The sequence below is a fragment of the Myodes glareolus genome, chromosome 2, assembly GCF_982192425.1.
Source record: "Myodes glareolus chromosome 2, mMyoGla1.1, whole genome shotgun sequence".
Taxonomy (NCBI): Eukaryota; Metazoa; Chordata; class Mammalia; order Rodentia; family Cricetidae; genus Myodes; species Myodes glareolus.
This window is the reverse complement of record NC_142027.1, coordinates 80,438,863-80,462,761: the sequence shown is the minus strand read 5'-3', so window position 1 is coordinate 80,462,761 and position 23,899 is coordinate 80,438,863. Positions and strand designations below refer to the sequence as shown.

At 49.7% G+C, this 23,899-nt stretch overlaps 2 protein-coding genes across 2 annotated transcripts; both read right to left on the bottom strand.

Moving 5' to 3' along the window:
- Positions 1–5,959: 5,959 nt before the first annotated feature.
- On the bottom strand, positions 5,960–11,150 carry LOC125413188 (cytochrome P450 2J2-like). Its single transcript, XM_087897364.1, has 5 exons — positions 10,977–11,150; positions 10,478–10,619; positions 9,651–9,838; positions 7,054–7,195; positions 5,960–6,955 (listed from the first exon to the last, which is right to left on the bottom strand). The coding sequence occupies exons 1-5, from the start codon at positions 11,139–11,141 to the stop codon at positions 6,741–6,743; spliced, it is 852 nt and encodes a 283-aa protein (XP_087753490.1). The 5' UTR covers positions 11,142–11,150; the 3' UTR covers positions 5,960–6,740.
- A 146-nt stretch (positions 11,151–11,296) lies between these two features.
- LOC148123017 (cytochrome P450 2E1-like) lies at positions 11,297–14,408 on the bottom strand. Its single transcript, XM_087897846.1, has 5 exons — positions 14,234–14,408; positions 14,000–14,145; positions 13,328–13,490; positions 12,515–12,664; positions 11,297–11,592 (listed from the first exon to the last, which is right to left on the bottom strand). The coding sequence occupies exons 1-5, from the start codon at positions 14,406–14,408 to the stop codon at positions 11,297–11,299; spliced, it is 930 nt and encodes a 309-aa protein (XP_087753972.1).
- Positions 14,409–23,899: the final 9,491 nt, after the last annotated feature.

Genomic DNA, 23,899 nt, shown 5'->3' with positions numbered 1-23,899 from the left:
ACTTTCTGATTGGATTTGAAGCCTGCTCCACTGGAGGAAATTCATGCCTTGTACCGTAAACATGATCAAATGTCCATGGCTGTCATAGGCCCTAATAGAAACTTACTTCTGCCATTTTGCTAAATAGACATGTTGTCAAACTGCCTTCCAAATATGAGGTTGATAGCCATTCTCAGCTTGGCCGGGAAGCTTTGTGGGAGCAGCTAATGGAGACTCACTGCCAAGCAACGCCCCCAGGGTTAGTGACTGCTGTGGGGGGGGGGGCAGAGCATGGCAGAGCCGGAAGATGCAGAAGGGTGCTCATAAATGCTACCTATTGGACATGTCATAGCTCTGATGGTCATGGACTTGAAAGACCTGGATAAATCCAGATCCCCCTAACAGGAAAATAGAGCCAAAAATCTAGCAGGAAGAGAAGAATCAGAAATCTAAGGTTAACCAGTTCCAGGGTTCCAGGAACTAGCTGAAGATAAAGATAGATTGTAATCTTGAGAGTAATCTTGAGAGACAAAGAGATTTCCCCTAGTAATTGTCACCCCCTAGTAATTATCACCAGAATAGGAACTAGCTGATTACAACCTTTGAGAATGATCTTGAGAGGCAGGGAATTGCCCCCTTGTAATCATCACTGGAATTTTCGGAATCTTCTGTGACATCCTCCCTGCCCCCCCCCTTTCGGATTACTGGGCTGTGTGGTTTCTTCCTATAAAAACTACTTCTCCCGGTCACTCAGGGTCGAACTCTTCCCCTGCGTGGGTTATGAGTCTCGGCCCCAGTGCACTGGTCCCCGTCTTGTCGTCTTGTCATTAAACCTCGTGTGATTGCAGCAAGGACGGTCTCTCCTGAGTTACTGGGGGGGGGGGGGGGGGTTCGCGTCTTCCCGAGGCTCGAGTGAGAGTCTCCCCAAATCGGGGGTCTTTCAGACTCACCTCAGCTGTGACCACTGTCACAGATCATATGAACAAGCTCAAGCTCAGCCAATATTCCAGCAAGCGCAATAACTAGACTCAGTTACCAGACTGGGTTACCAGAAAAAAAAAAAAAAAGATGGGTAGGTAAGGGGATGTTCTTAGAAGCTTCTGGGGAGACTGGGAGGGAGGAGTTGTGGATGGGTAATGTTCAGTTGGAGACTCCAGCTTGCCCCTGGACCTGGAAGCCCTATCTCCCCCTCCAAACCCCAATCACTCAAAGTCTCCAAGGGAAAATGGCCTAAAAGCCCAGTTCCGCACTCTTGGTGGCTGTTGCAGCTTCGAAGTACCCACCTAATCGCTCAGCTTTAGACTATACTTGGGCACAAATCAGTTTGTGGTGAACTGCTGTTGTATATTTGTACACGGTGTGAAAATGATTGGTATGATAAAAGTTGAATGGCCAGCGGCTAGACAGAAGGTATAGGTGGGACTTCTGGGCAGAGAGAGAAAGAACTCTGGGAAGAAGAAGGCGGAGTCACCAGCCAGACTCGGAGGAAGCAGCAGGAACCATATGGAGAGATGAGGTAACGAGCCACACAACAGAATGTAGACTAAAATAAATGGGTTAATTAAAGTTATAACAGCTAGCCGGGCGGTGGTGGCGCACGCCTTTAATCCCAGCACTCGGGAGGCAGAGGCGGGCGGATCTTTGTGAGTTCGAGGCCAGCCTGGTCTACAAGAGCTTAGTTCCAGGACAGGCACCAAAGCTACAGAGAAACCCTGTCTCGAAAAACCAAAAAAAAAAAAAAAAAGTTATAACAGCTAGCGGGAGAAGCCTAAACTAAGGCTGAACTTTTATAATCTGTATGTCTCCATATCATTTGGGAGCTGGCGGTGCAAAGACTCCTGACAGTGGGCACACCATCACCCCTCACCTATAGTCTATAAAACTTCCCTACCCTGGCCTAGGTGCGCATTACTTCTCTGGCCTCCATCTCTGGGACTCGAGAACCCGACGAAGAGTCGCTTTGTTCACTATACCTGTTGTTATACTTCTTCAATTTGGCTTTATCTGGCTTACTGCATCAGTGGTAAAACTTATGCAGGGGAGGAGGGGCCTACTGGATAGAATGAAGATACACTACATGAAATTGTCAATGAATAAAGGATTTTTAAAGAGAGGGAATACCACAGAAACCCTCACTGAAATATTGGAAATGAAAAATTCAATAAGTCAAGTTACAAAGCTCTGCACAAAGCCCCAGCAATAGACTGTACCAAGAGGAGGGCAGAGTATCCGAGTTTGAAGGCAAGGGAAGGGGTGGGAGCAGTCAGTCACAAGTGGATAAGAATGTGAACACAAGATCAGAGATATATGAGATTCTGTAAAGGGGCAAAACCTACAAACTCTGGATACAGAAGCAGGAGAACTTCATACTAAAACGAATAGAAAACATTTTAAAATCATAGCAGAAAGCTTTCCGAATCTACAGGAGGTTATGACCATCCGTGTGGAGGAGGCATTTACAGGAAACACGAAACCGTAAAAACTCTCCCCGTCTCGCATTTTAGCTAAAACTCTAAATGTATAAAACAGAGGGCGCATATTTAAAACTGCGAAAAAGAAGCATCACATCACACACGAGGGCAGGCCCTTCACAATCACAGGTTTCTCAGCAGAATCTTTACTAGCCAAGAAGGCACAGAATGATGGTTTTCATTCCCTAAAGAAAATCTGCCATTTCAGACAACCACACCCAAAACTGTCTGTTGTGATGGAAGGAAGGAGAAACTTCTCATAAAAACAGGCTGAAGGAATTCATGATGACGAAGCCAACTCCAACAAGAAAAAAAAAAACACACCCCAGAGACTGCAGGATGAAAAGCATGTTAGAACCATAGGGGGTGGAAGGACCGAGGAAACATCAATGCAGCAAAACGACAGCACCTGCCAATCACAACTGAATGTTTTTTCCTTCTTTTTAACTATCTTTGTGTCTTTCACATCATGTATCTCCATCCCATTCATTTCCCCATCCCTTCATGTCCACCCACCCCTCTGCTCTTGCAACCTTCCCCCCAATAAAATAAAATAAAATAAAATTTAAGAGAAAAAAAAAAGAAGGCAAAAATCAATCTAGTCACAGAAGCTGGAGTGTGACACGGTGAGACACATAGTAAACGCTTTGGTTCATCTAGCTGTACTTACCAGTGTCCATTGCCATGAGTCATTAGTCTGGCTCGAGGCCTCTGGTCTAGTCCACACTCTCGATGCTGGGCCCTCCCAGGAAGTCTTCTTGGCTATCCTGCTGTTGCCCTGTGCACAACTGAATATTAATGGTTGAGATTCCCAAACAAAAGACCCTTTGAGATTGTGAAACCAAACCAGGATCCATCCATGTGTTGCCTCCAGGAAATGTACTTCACCATCAAAGATAGACACAGCCTTCAGGTCAAAGATGGGAAGGGTCCAAGTTAATGGATGTAGGAGACAAGCAAGTGTCACCTTCCCCAAGAGCTGAAAACCAGACTTCAAAATTGGTCAGAAGAGATAAGAAGTTAACCATGCTGTTGAAGTGAGCAGTTCTTCAAGAAGACATTACAATTTTATTAATTTGTTGTTCTTATTTTGTAGTCAGGGTCTCACTGTGTGGCCCTGGCTGGCCTGGTACTGTTTAAACCAGGCTAGCCTCCTTACATAGATCTGCCTGCCTCTGCCTCCCAAGGGTCAGAAGTAAAGGCAGTTCACAGGCTTCCCTCCTCCTAAACATCCGTTTGTTCTCCATGTAACAGTAAGGTTTCCCCCATCCCACTGTTTTCAGTTCTTTTGCAAGCAGTCCTTACCATGTCCAGTCTGCTGTTTTTTGGTAGTTTTTTTCCCTGCTCGGAATTCTTTCAGATGCCTCTGGGTGTTATTTCTCTTACTCACAATGAACCCCACCACCACCATGGCGTGATTTTTTTTTTTTAACTACTCTGTTGTTTACAATGTAAAGTTGAGTTCTGGTCAATCATGTGCTCAGATGGACTCTGGAAAGTAGGCACAGGTGATCTCATACAGATACTAGAGATTTAGTTCTGACCTCTGACCTGTTGCACCTTACAACAGCGGCATCTTTTATATTTTATTTATTGCAGTGCTAAGAATAGAAATGAGAATCTAGCACATGCCAGACAAGTATTCTACCACTGAGCTACACCCTGACCCTCACATCTTCTAAAGAATGTGAAAAGAGAGGTAAAATACTGCCCCACACAAAGTTTTTTGGGGTTTTTGTTTGTTTGTTTGTTTTAAGATATATGCCCTCTGGATAGAATGTTGTGGTACACATCTTTAATCCCAGCACTTGGCAGGCAGAGGTAAGCTGATCTCTGAGTTTGAGGCCAGCCGGATCTCCAGAGAGTTCCAGGACAGCCAGGGCTACACTGGGAAACCCTGTCTTGAAAATCCAAAAAGGGAGCTGCCCTTAATCCCTCCCTGGCAAAGGCAGCCACTCTCCTAGATTCCTCCCTCCCAAATAAATCTCTTTCTCAGAAAGGAAGGAAGGAAGGAAGGAAGGAAGGAAGGAAGGAAGGAAGGAAGGAAGGAAGGAAAGAAGGAAGGAAGGAAGGAAGGAAAGAAGGAAGGAAGGGAAAAAAGAAAGAAAAAGAAAAAAAACAAAAAGAAAAATAAAAAGATATATGCCCTCTGGTCAGAAGGGGTCAGGAAAGAATAGAGAACAGTGTGTTCCTCCCACACCCCCAGTGTGCAGTTTTCTGAGTCTTGCCAGTACATTCCCATCATCCTGAAAATTCCCTCATTAAAAAAACTATTTTATGTTTATTTATTTTATGTATAAGTTTGCCTGCATGCATGTCTGTGCACCATGTGCATGCTTGATACTGGAGGTCAGAAAAGAATATCAAAGTCCCTGGAACTGGAGTTACAGGTGTTTGTGAGCCACCAAATGAGTGCTGGGAATCAAGCCTGGGTCCCCTGGGAAGATCAGTTGACATGAGGAGTTCATCAGAGAAGACCACTCAGACACAGTTTATAGACAACTGAAAGTCTTTAATCCAGCTGGCTGGGACTACACTCAGGTATTCAGGGACGCAGGTGTAGCTCTGAGTGTCCAGAGCACTGGTTGTTGAAAGCAAAAACCTCCTCAGGGGGAGTTTGCAGAAGCAAGTAGTTTGACAGAAGCTAAGATAAGCAGTTAGCTGGAAGGGGTTCTGCTGAAGCAGGCAGTTTATCAAACGAGTTAACTCAGGTTCTCAGAATAGAGTTTGATAATTTTCCAGGGCATTCTCTATCAAGGAGATCAAATTAGAGCTAAGCCTGAAATGGTCTCAGCAAGATTACAAGACGAAGGAACCTCAGTACTGTCTTTCTCTGTCATACAGTACTCTTAACCACTAATCTATCTCTCCAGCTTCCACTTATGTATTGTTTAATAGTCAACCCTACTCCTAAACCACTTTGGCAACCTCTTATCCTTTTTAAAATTATTTATCTGTTTTACTTTTTAAAAAAGGAGTCAAACAACTCACATTTATTCAAACATATTTTTAGTGTCATTCGATAAAAATGCTAAGGCCTGGGGTGGCTAGCATTGTGGAGTAAGGCTTTTTTTTTTCCTCAAAGAACAGCCAAATTCTGTTCCACAATTTTGCCCTTTGACAGTTTACCAGCAGTGTGTGAGCACTGCAGCAGTCCCCAGCAGTGTGTGAGCACTGCAGCAGTCGCCAGCAGTGTGTGAGCGCTGCAGCAGTCCCCAGCAGTGTGTGGGCGCTGCAGCAGTCGCCAGCAGTGTGTGTGGGCGCTGCAGCAGTCGCCAGCAGTGTGTGTGGGCGCTGCAGCAGTCGCCAGCAGTGTGTGGGCGCTGCAGCAGTCGCCAGCAGTGTGTGTGGGCGCTGCAGCAGTCCCCAGCAGTGTGTGGGCGCTGCAGCAGTCCCCAGCAGTGTGTGTGGGCGCTGCAGCAGTCCCCAGCAGTGTGTGTGGGCGCTGCAGCAGTCCCCAGCAGTGTGTGTGGGCGCTGCAACAGTCGCCAGCAGTGTGTGTGGGCGCTGCAGCAGTCCCCAGCAGTGTGTGTGGGTGCTGCAGCAGTCCCCAGCAGTGTGTGTGGGCGCTGCAGCAGTTGCCAGCAATACTTTTAGTTCTTTGCATTCTAGTTCCTAGGATTGTCAGAGTTTTGTTTTTAGCAGTTCTAGCAGGTGTGTTGTGGGGTTTCTCATTTTTATTTTAATATTCATTTAATGCAAGTAATTCTCCTTTTAATAAGATTTGTTAGGAGACACAATATTTCAAAGCACTGGGGTTGTTTCAAGGAAAGCAGATCCAGGGTCCTTGATGGACAATTTGATGGGAACAGTTATGTAGACAACAAATGAAGGTACTTCTTCCCTCTAGTCCAAAGAGAGCAGAAAGAAGATAAAAAAAAAAAACACTGTGTGCCCCCACACCCTGCCCCATCCCACCCCCACCAGTTACCACTCCCCAGCATTTTCCTGCACTACTATTTATATTTTTGAATCTACTTGGCTACATTGTGCCATTTGACTTCCTCCAAATGATCTACGTGAACTGATTCAGTGTCAAGCCTTACCAAATGCTACAAAATCCTCCTCTGCCAAAGCATAATTATCTTACTCTAAGAACTGAACCCCCCACACCCAGTTAGTTACTGGTGCTAGATCCCTGCTAAATCCATTTTCTGGGATTACCATCAGATTAGAGCTTGTATGAGAACTATGGGCAGCTGAGCTAGGTGAAAACCTACTTCTTCCTGTTGTCTGACTCTGCAGGGCTGAGAGCGTTGTTGGGGGGTGGAGTGGCAGGTCTGCTTACTCCTAGTGATTAGGGCCCTCCTCCCTAGAGATGCTGCTCAGGCGAAGCACTGCACAAATCTTCTGGGGATGAGGCTGCAGTGTCCCCCCAAAGACATAGTCCAGTCTGAGGCCCTGGCTCCCTTCTGGTAGCTGAAACTGGAAGGTCCTGAGGAGGGTGGCAAACATCAGGAAGAGCTCCATTCGAGCAAGCTGCTCTCCGGGACACACCCGATGCCCTGAAAGCAGAGGGAAAGGTCAAAGGGCAGCAGGGGACTGTTTCTGGCCCAATTATGCTCCCACCTAACACTCCAAGCCCCAGCTCTGTGCTTAATACCTGCAGAGAAGGGCAGGAAGGCCTCATTGGTCACAAAGTTTCCATCCTTGTCGAGGAAGTGGCCAGGGTTGAATTGCTGAGGGGTCTCCCAGCACTCGGGGTCACACAGCACAGAGGCCAAATTAGGCAAGATGATGGTACCCTGAAGAGAAGAATTGGTGTAGCTCATGGACGCTCAGACTGACCACGTCCCAGTTTTGGCCTGGGGCTAAGGTAACTCCAGTGTATGGGTAGGGGTGGCCAGGGTGCCGAGGACCCAGGGAGATCTAGCAGGCAGACCCTCAGTGGCCCTCTCTCCAGGCACACAGCCAATACAGAGCTGAGTCTCACTCCTCTGGATTCATGGCAGCCCACAATGGGGGAAGGGAAGAGTGGAGAGAATGAAAAGGTAGGGGGAGAGGGGGAGAAAGATCAAGTGTTGGAAAGAGAAAATATTGAGCCAGAGATGGAAACGGGACTGGGGAGACCACGAATATGTCCTCACCTTGACACTCGCCGTAGCCCTACTTCTAAGCCTTACCTACCCTGCAGCCCTAACCCCAGTGCCCACTCTGTCTCATGAGTGAAATAAATGTGTGACTGAAAAGAGAATCACACTAAGCAAGTGGGAGCAGAAAGGGCCAAAGGCCTCAGCCCCAGGAACCTCCAGTCCTTTCCAGGCGGGCCCTGGGCTAAAGAGAAACACCATTAGCAGCTAGCGATATAGCTCAGTGGTCCAGCGCTTGCCTAGCACAAGGGCCTGAGTTTAACCCTGGAGTCCTGGCACAGCAAGGAAGGAGGGTGGGAGGAGTGAGAAAGAAGGCCATGAAAAGGTCCAAGCAAAGAAGAGTGAGGGTTAGTTATGGCGCTAAGTCTTCGGATACTCAGCTTCAGGATTCAGGTGAAGGCTTCCTACCCTGTGAGTTCTTTATCAATTCCATAGAACTAGGCCAAATATCCAATGGGCGTCAAGAGACTGACATCAGGATTCTTGGTTTTGACAAAGAGAGCTCTAAGTTTAAAACCAAAGCAAAACAAAAACTTCTGAAGAATTTGAACTCTGCATCCCAAGCAAAAACTGATGCAGAACACAGAATGGGGGCGATCCGAAGACTTCCAGTAGGTGTGCGCTGTTGCTGAGATGGCTGCACTACCTGGGCTGAGGGCATCTGGACCAATAGGACACCCAGATCTGGTCACCCCGTGGCTCTCCATGGCGGTGTTGGGGAGGCACGTGCTTCCACCAGTACCGGGGTGAGCTGCACATTCCCCCATTACAGTGCTGGGAATGTCCCCGGGTCTCTGCCTGAAATTAAATAGCCAGATGCATTATGACCCCCGCTCCCTCCCCTGTGGTGCCAGGAAATACACCTAAGGTTTCATTCACATGTACTCTACCTCCAAGCCACACTCCAGCCAAGTCATCAGTCCTTGTCCTTTGGGTTGTGAGCCTAAGCCTTTAACAGCTGAGTCATCTCTCTAGCCCAGCTCAACGGTTCCTAAGATCCACCTTCGGGTGAAGGAGACATTTGCAAAGAGGCTATGGTCTCTCATGGATCCCATCCCAAATTGCATGTGGGGCCACGCAAAGCACGGACTGATCTTGGTTGGTGGAGCTGGGTCAGAACACCCCATATCCACACATAAAAGACCAGCATGCTTTTCCCCAGGTTACAGACCCATCTGCCTCCTGAGGACTGTTCTAGCCTGTCCTCGGTAAATGGTAGTTTGAAGTTTACCATCACTCAGACTGTCTGAGCAGAGACACCTCAAAGGTCCACTGTGGTGGATCTGTTGCTGTTACTGTCCCTCAGTTATTGAATCAGCGTGTTGGTAGTGGCAACTCTCAACTCACCAAAATCTAGAATCGTCTGGTAGCTGGGCCTCAAGCTTGGCTGTGGGGGATTATTCTGGTTATGCTAACTGAGGTGGCTATAGACCGACTCACCATGGGTGAGGTAGCACCATTTCCTAGGCAAGGGACCCAGGCCTGTGTAAGGGTAGAAAAAGCAACCTGGGCACTAACTTGCATTGGCTCATTACCCTCTGCTCCTGACTGGATAGAATGTACCAGTTCTCTCAGGTTCCCAATGCCTTGACTTTCCCTCACTGAAGGCCAGGGTCCTCTGCAAGATCAAGATGCACGGAGCCATCACTCCAGTCCCTAGTTTTGGTTTTTGATACGGGATATCATGTAATCTAGCCTGGCCTTGACTATGTAGCTGAAAATGACCTTGAACTCCTGATGTTCCTGCCTCTGTTTCTTGAATTCTGGATTAAAGGTATGTACTACTAACTTTTATCAGTTGGTTTATTTGACATGGTTGGTTATTAAACCTAGGCCCCTGCACAGGGTAGAACTACATAAAATATGTGTGGACCACAAGCACTGAAAAGAAAAATTACCCCTGAACCACGGGGACCTTCAAGATTATCAATGACGGCATCCTATCATAGCTATATCCCAAATGCCACCGGTGACTGAGTGACTGCCAGTTGTCAGGGTGACAGAGCTGTAGCAAGTGGCTGTGCTGGGCAGGCGTGCTTTCTGCAGGTGCTGGGTCTGGCATGGGCCCATTGCAGACTACTTACCTTGGGCACATAGTAGCCATGCTTACCTTGGGCACATAGTAGCCTTGTATCCAGGTGGAAGTCACACACTGGCGCACAGCGCCCACAGCCACAACGCTGCTAAGTCGCTGCACCTCGTGGAGGACAGCGCGGGTGTAGGGCAGTCGCTCTCGATCCTCATAGCAGATGGCCTGCGAAGCGCCCAGCACCTCGTCCAGCTCCTGCTGCGCTCTCTCTGTGGATGGCTCAGTGAGGGCCTTGGGAAGACGCCTGAAGCCCAGCCTCCCTCCCCATCCCACTGCACACCTCGATCCGGTTTTCCACCCAGAGAGAGCTGCTCAAGTCCACAGCCCTAGGTCATGCGCCCACCCCACCACCAGCTGTTCTGTGGGAGAGGCCCCAGATGTAAGTCCCACAGCCCAGGAACCGTTGTCCTCGTTTGACATGTGACAAAACCAAGGCTCCACAGGGCGGGTACTTTTGCCCTCATAGCTGATTACAGCTTGGTTTGTTCCTTGGAGAGCTCCAGCTACGTTCCTTCCTCACAACTGTAATCTTAACGTTAACCCAGAGCCTGGAACTTAGTGGGCGCTGAATCATTACTGAATGAGTGGAGCAATGCTTCCCCAGTTACAACAGTTCTGAGAGACAGAATGAGCTCCCCTCAGTCATGCAGCAAGTCACAGGCTGGCGACTGAAATCCCTCACGTCTGACTCAAAGCTGTCAATGATCCCTGTGCCACGGGGATGAGAACAGGACCCTCCCCCATGGCCACAGAACAGAGTGATGGGGGCATGGTGCCTGAAGTCAAAAGTCCCCATTGGAACTAATAGCCTAGGGAAGCTAGGTAGGACATAACTGAGGGCACCCTACCCTGGATGGCTCTGTGATGGACCAGGTATATGAGTGCCCAGTGCAGCGTGGTGGCCGTGGTGTCGGTGCCTCCCAGAAACAGGTCAATCACCACTTGGATCAGGTTCTCCTCGTTGAATGTGGAGACGGGGTTATCCATGGTCTGGTGGGGTTGGAGAAGGAGCAGCCCTGGCGTCTTTCTAAGGTCTAACATGTCCCAATACTTATAGGACCAGAGCTTCTTGAGGGTATGACCCCCACTTGGACGGCCTGAGTCCTGGGACTAGATTGGCATCAGTAGAGGACGGCTGTGGAGTTCTGCCCCCTCCAGCTACACCCTCTGCTTCATGGCATCTCATCTGTAGAGAAGCCAGCTCTGGTCTAGAAAGACCCTTTCTTAACCCAAGTTTCAAGGTCCCCAAAAGTTTGCACAAGTCAAACATGAGAAACAGAGCTCATGGCTGAGAAAGGAGGGACAAGCCAGGAGCCCAGCCCCTCAGGCCCTGGTCTTCAGGCTAACCTTGGTGATCTGTGACAGGTAGCAACCGAGGAAGTCCGTGGGGGCCTCTGGGGCCCTGAGCTTGTGCCTGATGATTTCATGGCGGATGAAGCCCCTCACAGCCTCACGGTACTGAAATATCTTCTGGTGGGGCCCCGAGAGGTAGCAGAGGGCCCAGGGAAACATGTCGTATAGCTACAGAGAGAACAGTCCACTCAGGGCCTACTCAGGCACCAGTCTCGTGTCAGGACAGCTGAGCACTGTACTGACTACTCCAAAGTGGACTAGGCTTCTGACTTAAAAACTCAGGGCTGCCTTTTATGTGGAGAGCCCCAAATTGTCTAGACAGAAATGAGAGCCTGCCACGCCTCCTGCCTATGTTTACCCTCCCAGTCAGACCCTGGCTGAGGCTCCTGCCTGACTTGGATCCAGACATTCCCATGGCCTGCATACCAGCCTCCCCCAAAGCCAAATACCCGGCGCCAAATAGTGCTGGCGAAGGCTAGGCCACGGTTGATGGCTTGAATTAGTTCCAGGAAGATGGGCTCCTCCGAGAGGAAGTGATGGCCAAACACCAGGGCCCCAATGACTCTCGTTGTAGATCGGACAATAGGGACCTGAGGGTCAAAGGGTCTACCTGTGAGGAGAGGGAGAGGCACAGAGGGCTCCGCCTCAGCATTCATCCAGCCTCAAACACTTCTGTTTCTTTACTTAATTCATTCTCATTCCTCATTCAAGCGCCTGTCAGGTGCTCCCCAATACCTTCTATGGGCCATGCTCTATGAAAGACACTGTGAGAGGCTAATTAAACACTTCATAAGGGGCAGGCCTGTCGCTGCTGGGAAGAAGGAGGGCTAGGAACTAGCTGTGCTTAGGACTCAGGGACAGTTTTTCTCCCCCCAAGACAGGGTTTCTCTGTGCTGCTCTGGCTGTCCTGGAACTCACTCTGTAGACCAGACTGGCCTCAAACTCAAGAGGTCCGCCTGCCTCTGCCTCCTGGGTGCTGGGATAAAGGCACGCACCACCACCCAGATTTCAGGGAGAACTTAAATCTTTTGAGGCCTGACGGGGTGAGTATTGGTTCCACACAGGCAAGAAAGGGTTATGGCTTATGAAAATCAACGTGTGCACAAGGCTGCCAGGATGAATGGCCCTGGGTGTTGATGGAGAACACACCTGCCTTTCCACTTGCTTAAGCATTCTTCGAGACAGGGTTTCTCTGTGTTACAACCCTGGCTGTCCTTAAACTCGCTTTGTGGACCAGGCTGACCTTGAATTCACAGAGATCCACCTGACTCTGCCTCCTGAGCGCTGGCTTTCTTAAGTATTCTTAGGTCTGTGTCCACTCACTTTGGGGAAACTCGCAGTCAAATTCACTAGTAATGTTCTTAGGCTTCAGGGATACAACATACACATATACAAACAGGCACACACACACACCACACGCTTGCATACACACACACCGCACATACACCATGCACACACATACACACACACAAGCCTCTGCAAGGGTGTGCATGAGTGTGGGGGCGCACAGGGATAGGCCCACTTCCTCATACCCTGCTCCTGGTCGAACACCTTAGCCAGTTCTGCTGCCTCACGCTGCAGCTGCACCTCCAGCACCTGCTTGCCGAGGCCCAGCTCTCGAAGAGTCTTCAGACAAAAGCGCCTCTGTTGCCGCCACGTCTGCCCATTGCTGCAGATAACTCCTGGGCACCAGGAGGGAGAGAGAACAGTCACCAGCCCCACTCCCAACCCTCAGGCAGCTCCACCAGGCCTTGAGAGCAGACCCTCAAATGACCTTCTCAAACTGCACAGGGCTGCTGCTCTGACCAAGAGAAGAGGGGGGTTGTGGGGTGGTGGCCAGTGAGGGAGTCTAGGACTCTGAGGGTGGGCTCCGCTATGCCTGTCCCCAGCTCTCCAGTCTGTTCTGCCCAAGTCCTCACAGAAGTGAAGAAGGAAATAAAGGAGGAAAGAGACATAGAGGTGTAAGGGGAGGACAGGAGGGACAAGGCCCTCTCTGAGATAGCACAGTCATGGGCTCTCTCGGGTATTCTGGATGGCGTATTCTCCAATACCCGGGGAAGGGAGAACAGTTTCCTAGCTATGATGATCAAGCACACCGAGGGGCAGAGCACGGAGCTGACGTACTCAAGGCCATGAAGCCAGGGAGGGGCTAAGCTGGGAGCGGATGCAGGTCTTTTTAACATCGCCCCTCACACGGAGGGTTTGAGTATGTCTCCCTGGTAACAGCCCTGTCTGTTCACAGTTCTCAACAATCCTTGCCTTCTTGAATGCAGTGATGTACAGCTTCAGTCACGCGCCCTTCCATACACCGTGCCCCTCTCTCCCTCCCCGGAAGGGAGACTCACCTTTTTCTCCAAACAGGTCTCGGAAGAATGGGGTGAGAGGCCTCCCCGAGAACTGTTCTGAGTTGGAGACCAGTGCTTCCTTCACCGCCTGGAAGCCGCTCAGCACCACAACGGGTGTGGAGCCCAACCACACGGTGAACACACTGCCATGAGTCTGAGCCAGCTGTGGAGAGACCAGGCAGCATAGGCCTCACTTGCTGGGATCGCCCTCTTGGCAGCAATCCCTGCCTTCCTGCACCCAGCACTCAACTTCCAGGATACCTCCTCAGAGCACTTACCCACTCCTCAGGAACCAGCCCAGGCTGACAGACTCCCTGGAGTCGGGGGTCAGCACTCACACCCCATCAGTCCTGGGAACGGGTGTGTTCCAGTATTGTACATGCCGTAAACAGCCAGAGTATCTTGGATAGGCTTCTCCTGGGCCTGAGCTCCCCATTCTCCCAGCCCACTTCCTGCATGGTCTTTATTTTTACGAGCTCGGTATGCCCCTGCATTTGGCAGGTGAGGACACAGAGGCTCAAGGCTTCAGCACTGACTGTGACAAGACCAGGATCTCTTCTTTCTCACATTTGGCCCTAACTCTTGCTTCTACCTCCTGTGTCCCTAGGCTGAGAAGACAGAAGTCTCCTGTCTATCCCTTTAGGGCCTCACGCTTGAGGTCCTGCTCCATACCTGGAAGAGCGTCTCTGGATGCAGCTGAAAGTGAAGCTGCCATAAATTCCCCAGGAGGGGGAGAGGGAAAGGGCCAGGAGGAAGGTGGCTCCTTTTCCAGCAGAAGGTGGCGAGCTTCAGGACCAGGAAGGAACCAGCCAGGAAAGCTAAGCCGCTGAACAGGGAGAACATGTCTACAGTCCTACGCCTCCTCCTCTTCCCTTTGCTCCCCAGTCATGAATCAGGCCACTTTACTGCCGTCCTCTCTGGCTTTTATGCTCTCAGGCCGCTTGGTAATGGGAGGCAAACCAGCAGAGTCAATCCACTCAGTCACACTACCCACACAGGAGCCGTGTCGCTTGGCAGGGCCGCAGGGCTCCAGGAGGGGACAAGTTGCCACCAGCCCTGCTGCTGTCCCATATAGCTCCATCTTGGGGAGGCTCCACTCAGCCTCTGGCCAAACGATCTGTTAACAGACTGTGTTAGCCGGAAGGACGGAAGCAGTAACTATGAATGGCAGCATCTCCTCTGGGGACAAACTGCTCCATCAGGATGTAATTAAAGCTGGGCCTTTATGCTTGCTCTTCACCCAGGTGCACAGGGGTTCTCTCCCCTGCCTGTCTCCATCAGCACTGCTCTCTGCTCAGCACGGGTCCTTCACTGTCCAGGAGCTCATGTCAAAAGTTCCAGAGCCTTTGTTTAGTTTTTGACTGTGCTGTAAGTAGACTTCCAGGGTCCCCTTGCCTCAGTTTTTCACGTGGGGTGGAGATGTCCACTTGCGTTAGCTGACTCCCTCTCAGAGCTGTCACACCAGAGCCCAGCAACAGAACAGTGCCACCCTCCAATTGGCAAAAACGGAGGCTCTGTTAGCCCAGAGACTATTGGCAGTGGCGCATGGACAGGACAGGGCATCCACAGATAAAAGGTTAGCACAGTGGGAGTTCCTCTTACTCCAGGCTTCAGTCCGAGAAGACGGACAGTTCTGGGGATGAGCAGTGGTGGGTGGCCGCACAATGACACAAATGCACTCACTGCCTCTGAATCACACATTTATGCATGCTAAATGTTGTGGTAAGCCTAGTGTTTTGCTTTATTTCTATTGTTACTGTTACGTTCTTCTTGAGGATGTCATACATGCATACCTTTTTTTAAAAGCATACCTACCCCTGTTCTCACTTTCCAACTCCTCCTGGTATCCCCAAACACATCCCCCAAACGATGTCATGTCCTTTTAAAGATGATGTTTTGATTGACCTACTGGGTCCAACTAGTGGTGCTCCTATGTGTGTGGGTGTGGGACAGACTCTGGAACATAGGCAACCTGTCGGTGATCACACCCCCAACGAAATGATTCTCCTTCCCAGCAGCCATCAGCTGCCACTGATGGAACAGCTTGATTGTGCCCAGGAAACCACAGCAGCAGTGAGTTCATGGTTGCAACAGCCTTGCACGTCTAGAAGACAGCGGTTCACAGCACTCTGGCTTCTGGAACGTTTCCAGCCTCTCTTCTAAGATGTTCCCTGGGCCTTGCTGGGTAAGGGTCTGGTACAGACGTCACATTTAGGGCTGGGCACTCACCAGTCACTTATTCTTAGCACTCTGGCCAGTCAGGAGCCTTCGCTTCAGCTGCTGCCCATGCAGGGGGGATTGGGAGGAGGAGCTTCTCTGATTAATGTCTTTTTGTTTTGTTTTGTTTGGGAAGGACTCTCAGGTAACCCAGGCTGCCCTCAGATTTGCTGCACAGTGGAAGATAACCCTATTTCCACCACACAAGTGCTGGAATTACAAGCGTGTGTGCCACACTGTCCAGTTTGTGCTACATCCCCCTCCCCCCAACACCCCTTCCCTACCCCGAGACAGTGTATGTAGTCTAGACTGGTCTCAAACTCTAAACAGTTGAAGCTGGCCTTGAACTCCTGTCTGTTTGCTTCTACCTCCCAAGTGCTGGGTTTACAGGCAGGGCTGCCATGGCAGGCTTTTTACTACAATTTTCAAAAGGTCAAGAGGCCAAAGTGGAAGGGAACTGGAGTTCTTTAGATGGGTAGACTTGAAGACAAACCCAATTGCTTCCGGCGCCCAGGACTTCCCTGGCATCTCCACTTCTGGGGGTTCTGGCCCCAGGTTCTTGCCTGGATGTCAAACAGTGTTCAGCTTGCTGGTGTACTGGGAGCTGAGCTGAGGCAGTGAGGGGTGGAAACACTGTACAAACAGTTAACACTGTGATTCAGGGACTGAGTTGCCTTCCCTCTAACAAGTCCTGCTTCCCTTCCCGGAAATGTTTCTCAAACGACTACAGCTCTTCAGCGGCTGAACTGGCACACTTGGGAGACTGAGTGTTATGATTTTAGCCAACCAGCACGGCTGGCACTTCTGGGCTCCAGGGCCACACATGTACGGACCCTCAGGCAAAAACACCTAACCACCCAGGGGACCTTAAAAGGCAGCATGGTTGCATCGCCTACATATGACGCAGCTACGTAAGTCCTGGCGTGAGCTCCGTCACCTGTGTATGATGTAGCTACGTCATCCCCCTGTGAACACGCGCTAGGCAGCCTTTAAAAGCTGAATGCGCCATCTTCAGCCCTCTCTTTCTGCACACTGACTTCACCAGGCCTTTACACGTCTCCTCTAATAAACTTCTAAGTGGATTTGTTGTGTGTTTCATGCTTCCTTCGCACTTGGGCCAGGCAATTTCACCAAGGCAGGACTGTGAGCTGGAGACTACCATGAGCTACACACTGAACCCCCTTTCTAAAAACAAAACAAGGAAGAGACTTCTGAAAGAAAGTAGAGCATTCATCAATGTTTAGCACCACCTCCCCACACTGCATGTCTCCCACAGTACCCCTGGTCTCATTCAGGGCTGATCTCGTGGCTCTGTCAACCTTGCCTGTCCACCCCGGTTTTTACAATGTGGCCAGCTCAAAGGATGGATAGCATCAAGTTTCCCTTTCTTTGGATTTCTTTGTCAGAAGTTGCTTGGTTTTTTACTGTGGAAGGACTTGGTAGTCCATGAATCCCTGTCCCTCGCTGTACTGCTCTACATGAGTACATGACAATCCTTTCATGTGACAACCTCCTCCTGTCACTACTACAATGAGAACTCCTTGAGCCCAAGATCTGTTCTCAATCTTGTCGTGGCCCAGTACATAGTGCCAGCATTCAACTGAATCTTTTGCAGTCTGGGGTGTCATGGGGGACTCCTAAAGGACATCGGAGTTTCGTCAGACGCTTTGGTATAATGAAGATGTTCATGCAGCGGCCAAGGCAATGACTGGGCTCCAAGGACAGAAGTGACATACGAAGATGGCTCTGTCATAAACCTGCATGTTCTACCTGGGCACCCTCTATCCAGTTGTATGGAACAGACATGTTCCTCAGCACCTTCTCAAATCAGATACAACATTTAAAGGCTACTCTTTAAGGTAGTAAACCTATCACCCTAATGGGAAACATGTCCGCCCAACCCTCCCTAGTGGGTTGATCTGTGGCAGGCTTCCTCCCTCCTTTGCCCAGGGTTACAGTGTTCTGGCTGGTGGGAAACATGGTGACCCAACCCTCCCTAGTGTGTTGACCTGTGGCAGGCTTTCTCCCTCCTTTGCCCAAAGGTTACAGTGTTATGGTTGATGGGAAACATGGCAACCCAACCCTCCTTAGTGTGTTGACCTGTGGCAGGCTTCCTCCCTCCTTTGCCCAGGGTTACAGTGTTATGGCTGATGGGAAACATGTCTGCACAACCCTCCCTAGTGTGTTGACCTGTGGCAGGCTTCCTCCCTCCCTTGCCCAAGGGTTACAGTGTTCTGGCTGCTGAGCACAGGACTCAGTCTCTGAGACACACCTAGTACACTGGGCCACCATATTTCAGAGACGGCAGGCAACAGGGACGTGGAGGCCCCCAGAAACAAAAGTCTTTATTACTCATCTTCAGTGACTAAGTAGCGGCCACAAGTTCTCATTTAAAGGGATCTCCACATAGCATGTGGCTGCCAGCAAGTTGTACCAGGTCCTTGGTGGACTCTTAGCTATCATTGCTACCCAAGCCATGGGACTATTTTCTTTTTAGAATTCTGCAACGAGAATGGACAAAACTCAGACTACCTCCCATGCCGTTCCTCAAAAATCTTGTAATAAACCAAGATGCCCTCTCTGAGGCATCCACATGTACTTCTAAGCTACTTCTACCTGGAGGACGGGGAAGGGCGTTGCACTTCTATTTAACTCAGCAAGGGGAAGTCACTTGCACGAGGTGGGAATTTTGTGATTCAAATCCAGGTCCTCTGTCTCCAATTCAGTGTTCTCTCTTCATGGCTGCTTCCAGCTGGGGCAGAGGATGCCCAGAACCAGCACTAGTAAATAGAACTCCTAACGGTGAGGAGGAGACATAGAGGAGCCCAGAGCCTGCCATGCTTGTGAGGTTCTAATTCAGTCACAGAAGAGCAGACTCTCCCAGGCTGCCACCATTAGACAATTCCTCCTGTGAGTAGCTGTGTCCGGACTCTCTCTTCCAGTGCCCGAAGGTACAGCGTCCTGGGGATGATCGCTCCTTCCTCTCTGCCTACAGACTTGGTCAACCAAGACCCATTTCCATGACATTAGATAAGAGTAGATATGGAAGAATACAGCCTCAACCAAGGGTGGCAGCGGAGTCTGTCTCTCACTGTAGAGGCCCCCAATCCATGTCCCCCACCAAGCAGGAAGAGGATCAATAGAGGGGCCACAAAGGCAGAGAAGTAGACAGAGACCCCTGAATTGATCCTCACCCACGCAAAGAGGAGCTATTTCCTGTTTGAGTTTCATTTGTATAACATGCCCCAGTGCTTCTTATGGGTTCCAAGAACAAATAAAAGGGACTGACCCCTCTGATTGTGAAGTCTCCAGAGGAGAGACGCCATTTCTGGAGAAGGGTTGGAGACCTGAGGAGTCCTAACTGAAGAAAGGATAAACTCAGACCGTATTTGGTTTGTGAACTTTATTGACAGTGCTCTCTTTCCCTCTCACACACACTCATTGCCACGACAACACCAACACTCAGTGTCCAGTTGTGTAGTTTGGGGACATGCCGTGAAGCCGGCCAGCGTGCGCTGACTCAGTGGTGAGAATCTTCAGGGTGTCTCACTGGAATACCAAACTCTCTCTGGAGAAAAGGGAGCCAGAAACACAAAAGACTTTTCCATCATGCTATGCACCAAGTTGTATGAGCTCGGGGCTCAAAATAAAATTTCCTCCCCAACCACAGTCAGTCCTACCCACAGTGCTTCTGTTGTTGGAGAATTCCGGGGCTTGTGGGCCAGAGAGATGGCTCAGCAGTTACGAGTACTTACCCAGAGGATCCGAGTTCAAATCCCAGCACCCATATTAAGTAGCTCACAACTGCCCCTAACTCTGGCTTCAGGATATCTGAAACCCTCCTCTGGTCTAGAATCAGATTCTGAAAATGGACTGAACTACCACGTGCTAGACACAGGATCAACGGAGCCTATGGCAAGTTCAGGGGCAAAGCAATGGTGACTTCCTGTTTGGACAGCATAGTTCAGGAGCGGTGGTCTCGGGGTAGGATGTGAATGTAGGAAGGGGGATAGTGTATATCTTCCCAAGGTATCACTGGTTCTCTCTCTCTCAGGACAGTGTTTCTCTGTATAGCCCTGGCTGTCCTGGAACTCGCTCTATAGACTAGGCCGGCCTCAAACTCTGATTCACCTGCTCTCCCTCCCGAGTGCTGTGATTAAAGGAGTGCACGCCACCGCCTGGCAAACATTGCTTTGCCTAAATACAAATGCCAGTATAAATGGTACGTGGCTGGCCCAGCCCTGCATTCTCCACTCGTGCTGGGAGGGATGGCCACAGAGGTGTTTTGTCTCCAGTGTCAAACAGTTGCCTGGCATTTATTAGATGTTCAATAATTTTTTTCAATAAATATTTTTCAGGGAGGGGACATACTAGGGGGTTCAAGTACTGGGAAACTAGGAGAGAAGAAAGTGGCAGAACGAGAAGCTAGGCAGCTAAAGGTCCTGAGGACTGGAGGGAAGCCCAGTGGGAGCAGGGGAGAGGGTCCAAAGCACACAGTTCTCAGCAGAGGTCGAATGGCTCCGGGAGAGTGGCTTGCTAGATTCTGTCAAGGGCATAAAAATGGGCCAGATCCATGTTCCCAAACCTTGAAACCAACTGTTCTACACAAAGTCAGTATATTCAACTGTATTACTGAGCGTGGGGCTCCTTGTTCCATCCCACCTGGCTAGCTTACACTCCGAAATAACAACACACAAATTGTATTCATTTAAACACTGCCTGATCCATTAGTTCTAACCTCTTATTGGCTAACTCTTACATATTCGTTTAACCCATCTCCATTAATATATATCACCACTTGACTGTGGCTTACTGGCATCAGTCTAACCAGCATCCATCTCGGAGAGGAGAGCCATGGTGTCTGCCACACTGCCTTCTTCTTCCCAGCATCCAGTCCTGTCTTCCCCGCCTATCTAAGTTCTGCCCTATCAAAAGGCCAAGGTAGTTTCTTTATTTGACCAATGAAAGCAACACATAGAAAGAAGACCCTCCTACACCATTCACCCCAAGTATTTTGTGTCCAAAGGTCTACCTAGATGAAGCTAGGCCTGTCTCGACTGGGTGGTGGGGCTCCCCTTCAGGAAGATGCTGTCACAGAGCCGTGGGGACCCTGTTCTCAATCTGGGCAGCAGCTGACTAAGCTCTGCCAAGGTGAGTCACCTACCTGAGAGGGAGGAAGGGATATCACCTGAACCAAGGGTGATGCTGTGCCCAGGCCAGATGAAGAGTCTGGGTACAGAAAACAATCCATGGAAAAAGGGGGCTCCTATTCTCCTTCCTGGGACCTGAAAGTAACTTCAGCACAGATCTGACCTTACACAACCTCAGCAAAACCCAGGCTTTGCAGGTTATATATGCTAACATCAGTCGTATGTAGAAGCAGACAACACTGTAGATAACACCTAGTCAAGCCCTGGCTGACAGACATCACAAGATAAAGAGCAGGTTGGACTTCAGGGTCAGGCTGTTCAGGCACGACTTCCATAGGCTTTGCCATCTGCTGGACGGGCAGCCTGACACGGCGTCTTCACCAAGTTTTATGCCACTTAAGTCACACTTGTAAAATAGTTGAGAAACTTCAATTGGTCAGCCCCCAAGTGCTCAGGACAGGGTTTACCACACAGGGTTTACACAGAGTTGTCAGCCGAACCCCGACAGGTTGCTGCGTACGATCTCCGGGTCTGGCCCAGACATGTTCTGTTCAACATTTCACCCCTTTCCCGGATCTACAAACCCAGTATAGAGGATCCACCGAGAACTTCAAGTTTAGAGGTTGGGAAAGTGGCCTCGGTTCACCTACACCTACAGGAGCAGAGATCACAGATCATGGGTGACAGAGAGAGCCTGGGTCTTCAGTACACTGACAGCCTACTGTACTCAGAAACAGGGTAGGAACTGCCTTGGAAACAGCAAATTCAGCCAGGAATGGAGCTGTATGCCTTTAATCCCAGTACTCAGGGGTTGAGATGGGCCGACCTCTATGAGTTCAAGGCCAGCCTGGCTCTGAGCCAGCCAAGGCTACACAGTGGACACTGTATCAAAACAAACATGCAAACAAAACAAACAACTCAAATGTAAAAGCATGCCAAAAAAGGGGGAGGGGGAAGCTGAAACCACTTTATTAACCAACAAAAACTGGACTGGGCTTACAAAGAGCACTCAGTAGCTGTTTTGTCAACAAGTATCTCCTGCCCAGTCTAGGATTTTGCTTTCTAGAACCCAACGCTCTTCTCTGCTTTAGTTTTCCTTCTTGGCTTCTATTTTGAAAGGGGGGCCGGACGGTAATGGCGCACACCTTTAATCTCAGAACTTGGGAAGCAGAGGCAGGTGGATTCCTGTGAGTTCGAGGACAGCCTGGTCTAGAGTGAGTTCCAGGACAGTCAAAGCTGTTACACAGAGAAACTCTGACTCAAAAAACTAAAATAAATAAACAACATTTTTGTAAGGGTAAAATACCTGACCAACCAGCATTCCCCCCCACCCCCCTTACAGCTTATCTGATGGTTCAGGACTCTTGAGACCGTTCAGAGGCTGTGACTGTACTATGAGAAAGGAAGAGAGGGGACCTTAGTCAGGGAGGAGAGAGGGAAAGGGTAACAGTGATAATAGTGATGACATACAGTGCCTGGAAGTGGCTGTGTATGGAGCAGAGTATTATGGGTTAGCTCAGCGGTACATGTTCCTGGCGTGTGTGATACCTAGTGATATGCCCTTCTGAAAGGGTTCAGGGAGTTGGAGGTGAGCTGAGGGCTGCCAGTCAGGAAACCTAGGTCAGTGGCAACGAGTATTGCTGAGGTGCCTGGTACGTGGGACACGCCCAATGGGTCCCTCAGCAGCTAGTGAGGGGCAGTACTAGGAGAAGCCACACTCACATCTAAAAGTTTGCCCCTGTACTGGCAAGGGAAGGATACAGATATAGGAGCCAGGGAAGTACTTTCTTCCATAGAATGAAGCAGGAGCGAGGTAGGAGGCGAACCAAGAGAGGAGAGAACGACTCAGAAGAAAGTGGGTATAAACTGTAGCAACAAGTGGCATTTGAAGCGGCACCCTCTGCCGCTGGAGGATGAACGCAGTGCCTAGCAACAGTGGATTCGGTCTAGACCAGTGCTGTGAGCAGCGCCTTTGTAGTGACAGAGAGGTTCCACATCTGCACCATGTAACACAGCAGTCGCAGGCCATCTGTAAAATGAGCGCTTGAAATGTGACAAATTAGCCCGGCCGTGGTGGCACTCGGGAGGCAAAGGCAGAGACAGCCATATTTCTGTGAGTTCAAGGCGAACCTGATCTACACAATGAGTTCCAGGACAGCAAGGGTTACACAGAGAAACCCTGTCTTGAAAAACCAAACCTAACCAAAACAAACAAACAAAACTCCCCGCCCCCCCCAAGAAAAACTGTTGGGGAATAATATTTTAAGGTGTGATTTTTGTTTATGCTGCATTTGTTTAACTCTGTGAAGCTGTGTTACTGCCTGTCTAAAACACCTGATGGTCCTGATAAGAGCTGGCTGGCCAATCGCAAGGCAGGAGCAAGGACAGGCGGGGCTGGCAGGCACAGAGAATAAACAGGAGAAAGGAGGAAGAGAAAGAGCTACGGGGAACAAAAGGAGGACTTCGGGGGGCCAGCCACCACCCAAGCCACCCAGCTACACAACCAGACACGAAGAAGGAAAGAAAAGGTATACAGGAATAGAGAAAGATAAAAGCCCCAAGGCCAAAGATGAGATAATTTAATTTAAGAAAAGCTGGCAAGAAACAAGCTAAACTGAGGCTGGGCATTTGTAACTAAGAACAAGCCTCCAAGTGTGATTTGTTTGAGAGCCGGGTGGCCCCAAGCCAGAATAGTAAAAGGCCCGAAGGGTAAAAACAGTACACAGCAAAAACAAATGGTACAATTTTGATTTTCGTCCCTTGAAATGGGGTCTCCTAAGTAGCCAAGCTGACCTGTAACTTGAGATACCCTTGCCTTGGACTCCCAAGAGCTGGGACTGGAGAGGGTACTGCCACATCTACCCAAGCACTGAATTTGTGTTGTTGTTATTGTTTGGGTTGTTTTGTTTTTTTTTAGAGACATCGTTTCTCTGTGGCTTTGGAGCCTGTCCTGGAACTAGCTCTTGTAGACCAGGCTGGCCTCGAACTCACAGAGATTCACCTGCCTCTGCCTCCCGAGTGTTGGGATTAAAGGCATGCGCCACCACCACCCGGCATTTTTTTTTTTTAAAGATTTTATTTATTTTTTTAAATACAGTGTTCTGTCTGCATACATGCCTGCATGCCAGAAGAGGGCAGCAGATCTCATGATAGATCAAGCACTGAATTTTTTTATTGATATTTTATTAAGCTCTACATTTTTCTC

Bases quoted from the DNA above. Each gene is read 5' to 3' on its own strand.
- LOC148123017 (XM_087897846.1), bottom strand. From the start codon at position 14,408: ATGGAGCTATATGGGACAGCAGCAGGGCTGGTGGCAACTTGTCCCCTC. The intron at 14,146-14,233 runs GTAAAGTGGCCT...TCAGCGGCTTAG, and splicing joins AAAAGCCAGAGAGGACGGCA to CTTTCCTGGCTGGTTCCTTC. The intron at 13,491-13,999 runs GTATGGAGCAGG...GTCTCTCCACAG, and splicing joins ATCCAGAGACGCTCTTCCAG to CTGGCTCAGACTCATGGCAG.
- LOC125413188 (XM_087897364.1), bottom strand. From the start codon at position 11,141: ATGTTTCCCTGGGCCCTCTGCTACCTCTCGGGGCCCCACCAGAAGATA. The intron at 9,839-10,477 runs GTAGGGTGCCCT...AGCCATCCACAG, and splicing joins CCATCACAGAGCCATCCAGG to AGAGAGCGCAGCAGGAGCTG. The intron at 6,956-7,053 runs GTATTAAGCACA...CTCTGCTTTCAG, and splicing joins CTTCCTGCCCTTCTCTGCAG to GGCATCGGGTGTGTCCCGGA.